General features: G+C 50.4%; 1 protein-coding gene across 2 annotated transcripts in view; it reads left to right on the top strand.

The window, feature by feature from the left end:
* Positions 1–8,007, top strand: part of LOC113024801 (sarcoplasmic/endoplasmic reticulum calcium ATPase 2) — a 23,114-nt gene extending 15,107 nt beyond the window's left edge. For both annotated transcript variants that reach the window (XM_026172144.1, XM_026172143.1), the window contains exons 10-24: positions 1–66; positions 608–696; positions 817–919; positions 1,067–1,198; positions 1,467–1,592; positions 1,666–1,887; positions 1,996–2,107; positions 3,358–3,596; positions 3,672–3,892; positions 3,979–4,181; positions 4,334–4,419; positions 5,474–5,607; positions 5,679–5,796; positions 5,876–6,010; positions 6,097–8,007. The exon at positions 1–66 is cut by the window's left edge and continues 101 nt beyond it. In XM_026172144.1, the coding sequence (XP_026027929.1) occupies positions 1–66; positions 608–696; positions 817–919; positions 1,067–1,198; positions 1,467–1,592; positions 1,666–1,887; positions 1,996–2,107; positions 3,358–3,596; positions 3,672–3,892; positions 3,979–4,181; positions 4,334–4,419; positions 5,474–5,607; positions 5,679–5,796; positions 5,876–6,010; positions 6,097–6,279 (2,169 nt within the window). In that variant the 3' untranslated portion in view covers positions 6,280–8,007. The remainder of the gene's footprint in view (positions 67–607; positions 697–816; positions 920–1,066; positions 1,199–1,466; positions 1,593–1,665; positions 1,888–1,995; positions 2,108–3,357; positions 3,597–3,671; positions 3,893–3,978; positions 4,182–4,333; positions 4,420–5,473; positions 5,608–5,678; positions 5,797–5,875; positions 6,011–6,096) is intronic.
* The last annotated feature ends 540 nt before the right edge of the window (positions 8,008–8,547 follow it).

Here is an 8,547-nt window from a genome sequence, read left to right as displayed (position 1 = left end):
TGCACCTCTGTGATCTGCTCGGACAAAACAGGAACACTAACCACCAACCAGATGTCAGTCTGCAGGGTAAGACGTGAGAGGGACCCAGTACCTAAACTGCTGTACGCCTCTGCCTGCTGTAGCGTGCACGTTCTTACTTTTTACAAATTAACAGCTCGTAATTTTGCACTAACACTCGATGTGTCTCAGACTGCTTTGTCTCTAAACACCGTCTTCATGTTGCTCCTGGATGCAAGCTGCTGGCCTCGGTCCTGCAGACTTCTCCGGTTGTTTCCATGTTGGGTTAGTTGGAGTCTAGTTTGCACTCCAGTCTCATGCGTGTGATATGTGAGGGACCACGACAAAGGTCGAGCAGTCCAGTTGAGTGACTGACGTGAGACCCAGCAGGTGTCTGTTACTGACCTCTGCTTTTTAATGCTTTCACTCTGATGATATAATCCGTTATGTCCATCAGATCAGTGCTGCTGTAGCACAGCAAGGCCTCGACAGATTTTAGCAGCAGGAGAAAAACGTGGAGCATTCGTCACAGATGAGGTCAAATAACATGTTCTAACCTGGACTAATGAGCTCCTGTAATGTGTGTCTGTGTGTGCCTGCATGTGTGTAGATGTTTGTAGTAGACAGTGTGTCAGGGGAGCGCTGCAGCCTGAGCGAGTTCACAGTGACTGGATCTACGTATGCCCCTGAAGGGGACGTGTGAGTGTCTTTAGCCTTTACTACTTAACTGTGACGATTCAGTGTTCAAACTCACACTTTGAAATCTCTTCTTTTCGCTGTGGTTTAAAAACATTCCTGTCTGTGTTCCTCGTCGTTCAGTTACAAGGATGGTTCAGCGGTGAAGTGCAGTCGGTATGAAGGCCTGGTGGAGATGGCCACCATCTGTGCGCTGTGTAATGACTCATCGCTCGACTACAATGAGGTAAGAAATGCAAACAGACCGTCACGGATGACCGTACATGGTTCTGGCCCGAGTGGGACTGGAACGAGACTTGTTTCACACGTGCTGCTCTAAACTGGCCGGTAAACAAGGCAGAAACAGCGTCCTGTCTCTGTGTGTGTAATCCAGGCCAAGGGAGCGTATGAGAAGGTCGGGGAGGCGACAGAGACTGCCCTCTGCTGTCTGGTGGAGAAAATGAACGCGTTTGAGACTGACCTGAGAGGCCTGAGCCCTGCTGAGCGAGCCACCGCCTGCTGCTCTGTAAGTGCACGGCTGAAGGCTGACGTGGAAACAGAAAGTCTGCCCCAGCTTTAAGCAGGACTGGGGTCTGTTTCCGTGCTCTGCTTCTGTCTTACACATCATTACCCAGTAAGCAAACTGGGAATCGTGTAATGTGAAGGTGGTCTGCTGAAGAACGCCACAAACAGCAAAGAAAAACCTGTAGAGACCTGAAAGAAAAGAGCAGCATCGCTGTGCTGATGACGGTGAGGCGGAGTCTTACTAAACATGTGCTCGTGTTTGTTTTCAGGTGATTAAGCAGCTTATGAAGAAAGAGCTGACTTTAGAGTTTTCCAGAGACAGGAAGTCCATGTCTGTGTTCTGTTCATCCAACAAACTCACCAGATCTGCTGCAGGAGCCAAGATGTTTGTTAAGGTCGGTGCACACGCTGGTTCTCCACTTTTATGGAGGAACAGCCGACACTGAGCGCTCTGATCCTTCTGCTCAGGGAGCTCCGGAGAGCGTCCTGGAACGCTGCAGCTACGTCAGAGTCAGCGGCTCTGCTCGCGTGCCTCTGAGCCCGGTGGTTCGAGAGCAGCTCCTGTCCGTCGTACGGGAGTGGGCGACGGGCCGAGACACGCTGCGATGTCTCGCCATGGCGACGAGGGACGCGCCTCCTGACATCCACCGCCTCAACCTGGAGAACTCAGCGGCCTTTGCTAACTACGAGGTGAGAGCTGGGCCTTGTTAGGTCACACGCGTGGTCAGGTCGACTGAGCGATGAAAGGGAGTATCACGCTGTAGACACGTAAAGGTTTCTGTCGTCTGTTCTTCCCAGTCGGACCTGACTTTTGTGGGCTGTGTGGGGATGTTGGATCCCCCGAGAAAAGAAGTGCTTAACGCGGTGCGAATGTGTCGGCAGGCTGGAATACGAGTCATCATGATCACAGGTACTCACTCGCACCTCCAGATAGCAGCTCTTCTTCTCTCCTATGTGTAAATACAGGCAGCACTGTTACCGTGGATCAGTGGAAATGTCGACTGTTGAGGACGCACATCAGGTGGACCTGATACGGCCGTGGCCTTAAATGGAGTCACTGAGCCTATGGCGGTTTGATGTTGAAAGCAACCACAGTTTCTATCAGCTGTTTGTCACGTGACCCTGACTCCGCCCACTCCGTGTCTTTGGGCAGCACAGCATTATTGGCAGGCCTGACACAGTGACCACAGCGTGCCAGCCTCAGCTCAGCTGTTACAGTTAGAAGGACACATTAGAGGCTTTATTTTTCAGATTTGTTGATTGCAAATAAACCGATCTGACCACTCGTGTGCTCAGAGCGCACGGCAAAACTGTGCAAACAGATAGTTTATTGTTACTGTGCCTGATCTGTGAGCTGCGCTTCAGCATTCTTCACAAAGCCCGATGGCCTGATGGGGTCCTGACTCCATCCATGTCAAAGAGGTCTGACTGACAGTCCTACCTCCTCTGCCTGTCGTGTTCAGTCAGCTGCTTTTGTTGCAAGTTGAAGGATGTCAGGAGCATCTCCATGATGCTGCTGACAACAATTGAGCATCCTGAGTTTCTTTAGACACTCACTGTTCCAACCTGTGTCGCTGGTGCTGAGACGAGGAGACGACGGGTGAACAGCTGACGGCGTGATCTATGCCAGAAACAAACCTGGGTTTGACTAAACAGCCATCTCAGCCAGTGAGAACACATAAGTAGCATTTATCTAACCAGTGCCACTGCTGGTACGCACATTCATTGCATGGTCCCAGGACGACATGCATTCATTAATCTGAAACAAGGCTTTCGTGGCAGGTGAGGAAACTGCTGGAGAAGAAGTAACGTCTCATGGACTGAGTGAGATTTGATTTGATTTCCCCAGAAGGGTGTGCTGGTGTCCCAGGCCTGGTAACGATGCTGTGATACACGTCTGAGGCTCCTGAAAGTTTACAGCCTCCTCTGGTGTAATTAGACGTAGATGCTTCAAACTGGCCTTTGACGGCCGAGGTAAGCTGTGATCTGCGCTACACTGGACCGACTAATAAATAAATCCCAGCCAGAGCGCCTGAAGTGACTCAGGCGACTTCCTGTTAATAATCCCCACCCAAGTAAAGTCTGTGTGTAGGAAACCAACACAAGAACGAGCTAAACGGAACTTGACTCTGACGACTCGCCGCTCTTCTTCTTCTGCAGGAGACAACAAAGGAACAGCGCTGTCCATCTGCAGGCGAGTGGGCATCATCACAGAGCAGGAGGAAGAGCAGGAGGGCGCGGGGGTCATCGGGGGCCTAACGGGGCGGGAGTTTGACGAGCTGCCCCCACACCTGCAGCGTCAGGCCTGTCAGACGGCCCGTTGCTTCGCCCGGGTGGAACCGGCCCACAAGAGTCGGATAGTGGAGTACCTGCAGAGCCTGAACGACATAACGGCCATGGTGAGAGAGCGAGCGTGTGCTCATCGCCTGCTCAGGCTGTCTGCTGCTGTCACCTAATGGTTCTGGACGGTTTAGACAGGTGACGGGGTGAACGACGCGCCGGCGCTGAAGAAGGCAGAGATCGGCATCGCCATGGGCAGCGGCACAGCGGTGGCCAAGTCTGCCTCCGAGATGATCCTAGCTGACGATAACTTCTCCACTATCGTAGCTGCCGTGGAGGAGGGCAGAGCCATCTACAACAACATGAAGCAGTTCATCCGATACCTGATATCCTCCAACATAGGAGAGGTGGTCTGGTGAGTAGGAAGAAGCGGCGTTACCACCTGTGTTTGTGGTAAACCAGACGCCTCCTCTCTGATCCCTGCTCTCCGTCTGTCCGCAGTATTTTCCTAACAGCAGCACTGGGCATGCCTGAAGCGCTGATCCCCGTCCAGCTGCTGTGGGTCAACCTGGTCACTGATGGATTCCCAGCAACCGCTCTGGGCTTCAACCCTCCGGACCTGGACATCATGTCTCGTCCTCCTCGCTCCCCGAAGGAGCCGCTCATCTCCAGCTGGTTGTTCTGCCGCTACCTCATCATCGGATGTGAGTGGCTCACCTCCTGCCATGTTGGGAGCATCGTCCCTTTCATGTTTGAACCAGGATTAAGCTAAATTACATGCACAGCACAGGATTTCTGTATTCTGCGTGTTTAACTGCTTTGAAAGTGCACCGCAGTGACTTGTGTTTGTCCACAGGTTATGTAGGAGCTGCCACAGTGGGAGCTGCTGCCTGGTGGTTCATGGCAGCCCACGATGGACCCAAACTGACCTTCTATCAGCTGGTAAGCATCTTACATCTTCCCAAATATTGAAGAGCACCTTATTTCTAACATAAGCACAACTGCAAACCTGAAGAGACAGTTTTTTGTGGGGCGATCGTGGCTCAAGAGTGGGCAGTTCGTCTTGTAACCGGAAGGTTGCTGGTTCGAGCCCCGGCTCAGACAGTCTCGGTCGTTGTGTCCTTGGGCAAGACACTTCACTTACCGCCTACTGGTGGTGGTCAGAGGGGCCGATGGCGCGATATGACAGCCTGGCTTCTGTCAGTCTGCCCCAGGGCAGCTGTGGCTACATGTAGCTGCCTCCACCAGTGTGTGAATGTGAGAGCGAATGAATAGTGGCTTTGTGAAGTGCTGTATAAATGCAATCCATCATTATTATTTGTTCGTCTGCCTTACAGTATCATGTTGTTGTCTCGATGCACGCTCAGTCATCCAGGTAACTCACTCTCCAAAGGTTGATCCTGTTCATCTGGACGTAGCGTTTCGTCATCATCAGGTGACGTCTTCAGTCTCAGCTGACTGCAGGTTTGTGCTTGTTCATCAATGCTCATGAGAATTTGCATAATTGTGATGAAGGAGCTGAGCTCCCAGCCCATTGTTCCTTCAGGGCTGGTTTCAGTCATTATGCAGATGTACTGCTTATAAGGTTGAGACCTGCAGTCAGCTGAGACTGAAGACGTCACCTGATGATGACGAAACGCTACGTCCAGATGAACAGGATCAACCTGCTGTTGTTGTTGCTGTATGAATAAAACTGAACTGGCAGTCTGTTTGTTGATGCTTCAAAGGTCAAAGGTTACCACATGAGCTCTACGCACATCAGACAAACTGTGATACAGCGTAAATGTCCTCATGAAGCACTCTGACTGCCTCGTTTCTGTGCGTTCACACACCAGTGAAGCAGAGAGTAACTTGGGGTTCAGCATCTGGCCCATTTGGCACACAGACTGGAGGGGTCCAACCATCAGCGTCACTATGCAGAGCGCCTGCTCCACCTCGTGAGCCGTACGCCCCCTGCAGGGTGTAGTAATGCTGTTTTGGCTTTTTCCCACTACAGTCCCACTATCTGCAGTGCAGCGAAGGCCACGCTGAGTTTGCTGGAGTGCAGTGTTCGGTCTTTGAGTCTCCTTATCCTATGACTATGGCTCTGTCTGTGCTGGTCACCATAGAGATGTGCAACGCCTTGAACAGGTAAGAAAAGACAGTCAGGTGAGAGGTGACGATGGCAGAGGAAAGTAATTCGCTTTTTTTGGGCTGTCCAGTCTGTCCGAGAACCAGTCCCTGCTAAAGATGCCCCCGTGGTCCAACCCCTGGTTGGTGGGGGCCATCTGCCTGTCCATGGCCCTGCACTTCCTCATTTTATATGTGGACCCCCTGCCGGTAAGCACCAGAGACAGTCCTGGACGTTCAGTCCTTTTCTATGACCACAGAGCTGAACCGCCGATGCTTCTGTCTCCAGGTGATATTTCAGATACGCCCACTGTCCTGGACGCAGTGGGTGGTGGTTTTGAAGCTGTCCCTTCCTGTCATCTTGATGGATGAGGCCCTCAAGTTACTGGCCCGCAACTACATCGAGCCAGGAAGCCACATCCAGGTCAGAACAAGTGACGTCAGCAGGTTGTCTCACCATAACACTTTTCTTTTCTAACACTTCTCTGTTGAAATCCACGTCTCCCAAAGACTTTAGAAGAGGAAGAGGAGCAGCAGAGGGCGAGGGCCAACGTGGGGTCGGTTGGTGCTGCGGTGATGAGGCTCCATCAGTCGCTTGAGGGCGTGTCCTGGTCCTTCGTACTGATCTCTGCACCGCTGGTGATCTGGATCTTCAGTCTGGACTCTGACATCACCAACATCTTCTGGGAGTGACAGGGATGTGGGTGGGCTGCCGGGGACGCACAAACACGGTGAAAGAAGGGGAAAGGGGTGTGGAAGGTGTAAGGGTGGGGCGTGGGGAAACGAGGCACGAGCAAAGGTGATGGATGCGACGAAGGAAACATGTAACCCTGAGACAATCAGAGAAAGAGTGTGTGTGACAGCCTCACCGATAAAGGTGCTGTGTGTCTGCTTTGAGTTCACACTTCCTCCCACGTTCCTGCTGTGTCGCCACGTCACACCCACAGACACGTCACAGCTCACCGCCGGTTTCTTTACAATCTTCCAAACAGTGCTGTTGGTTTGTGTGAACTTGGATCTGATTTATTCTTTCATGTAATTTGAAATAGAGAGAAATGTTAGTGTTTGAGGTTTGGTGCATGTGTGTAGCTTACAGTGTGTGTTGGTGTTTTCCATATTTCTCCTGACATTCCCGGCTCCCTGCTGTGTGGATGCTACCGTGCTTCACACAGCACTTTTATGAGGAAACGAGTGGATTAGAATCACACGCAGGCTCTCCATCCACACTGTTGTTCACGTAGTAATAATGTGTGCTCCACGATAAGGCCGCCTGCCTCTGGAACAGCAGAGTCCGCCAGCCGGCTGCTTTCATAGTCTGCACTGTTGTTTGGACGTCCTCACGGGAAACTAATCCGAGCCGTGAGGACGGCTAGCGTTTCAAATGCATGTGAGTGCACGTCACACACTTCTGGCTTTGAGTTTTAAAGTTGATCCTGCAGAAGCGTGCCGTCTCCCTGCAGCCGGGAGTGAAAGTGGGACAACCCTGATGAGGATGCACATATTTATCAGAGGCTAACCCTTCTAGCATATACGACCTTGATTCTGATGGCCGACTGTCCTCTGTTGTCTTTTCTGTGTATCGATGCTGACACTGCTGACTGTCTTGAAGTTGACGTGGCGTTCGTTGGCTCTTCTCAGACAGGCTGAGGGCAGAATAAGTTCTTCAGTTAACAAATACTGGTGTTCAGTACGGCTGTGCTGCCAGTCGGCCTCTACCTGACGCGCTTTCCCTGCTTTGTGTGTGATTGATTTGGTTCTGGATGTCAGGGATTCAAAGTCAGCACGTCATGTGTTTCTTTCAGGTCGGTCCTCTCTCCTCCACAGAAGCCGTGTCTGTGTTGGTGAACATCACACGGAGCGTTTCAGTTTGATGTAAACACAGATTTGAACGAGGGTCTGCCTTTTTGTCCAGCGATGCCATGAAGTCTTGAACTTAGCTGTCATTATGTAACACATGCAGCCTTCATTAGGAGGAATATCATTACTGAACGGACAGGAAGAGTTAGAAAGTAGCCCTAATGTTCTGACATCAAGTCATTTTGTAGAGAAATAAATCATTAAGATTCGCACTAAGAGCTGATTTAAGGGGTTTTGTATTTGTGTTATTCATGGTATAACTGATTTTCTCAGAAGTGTGAAGCTGTTGGAGGTTTTGTTGTTTGGCACAGAATCTTTTTTTTCTCATTTCAATTTATAGTTTTTCTCACAATAGACTAAAAACTGGTTTAAAATAAAGAGTGAGACTGTAATGAGCAGCTTTTCTGCAGATGCCACCCCATCTCTTTAAAACAACGACATTGCATCAACTGCATTTACTCTGTACTTTGTTATTATTGCTGTTTCCTCTGCTGCCCCCGTCCTCCACGGAGAAGAAGTGAAGGGAACACACCTGAAATAAAGGTTGGATTAGGAAAAAGCTCACAGTGTCTTTCAGGTCATTGCATCTCAAATTACTGTCAGCCTTCTGCTTGACCATCACTAAAATGTTAGGGTAAAGTGTTTGTGTGTGTGCACGTTTAGATAGAGCTGGACTAAAAACACACAGAAGCACTGATAGCAGCACATGAAGAAGCTTTAAGCACACTGACAGAATCTAGAGTTCAGCAGGGTGTAAGATGCAGGCAGGTCATTCATGGCACGCCATAACCACATAGTTTCATAATTCAATTCAATTTTATTTATATAGCGCCAAATCACAACAACAGTCACCTCAAGGCGCCTCATAGATACAGAGAAAAACCCAACAATCATATGACCCCCTATGAGCAAGCACTTTGGCGACAGTGGGAAGGAAAAACTCCCTTTTAACAGGAAGAAACCTCCAGCAGAACCAGGCTCAGGGAGGGGCGGGGCCATCTGCTGTGATTGGTTGGGGTGAGAGAAGGAAGACAGGATAAAGACATGCTGTGGAAGAGAGACAGAGATTAATAACAGATATGATTCAATGCAGAGAGGTCTGTT

Source organism: Astatotilapia calliptera, chromosome 6, assembly GCF_900246225.1.
Source record: "Astatotilapia calliptera chromosome 6, fAstCal1.2, whole genome shotgun sequence".
Taxonomy (NCBI): domain Eukaryota; kingdom Metazoa; phylum Chordata; class Actinopteri; order Cichliformes; family Cichlidae; genus Astatotilapia; species Astatotilapia calliptera.
This window is presented reverse-complemented; position numbering and strand designations above follow the sequence as displayed.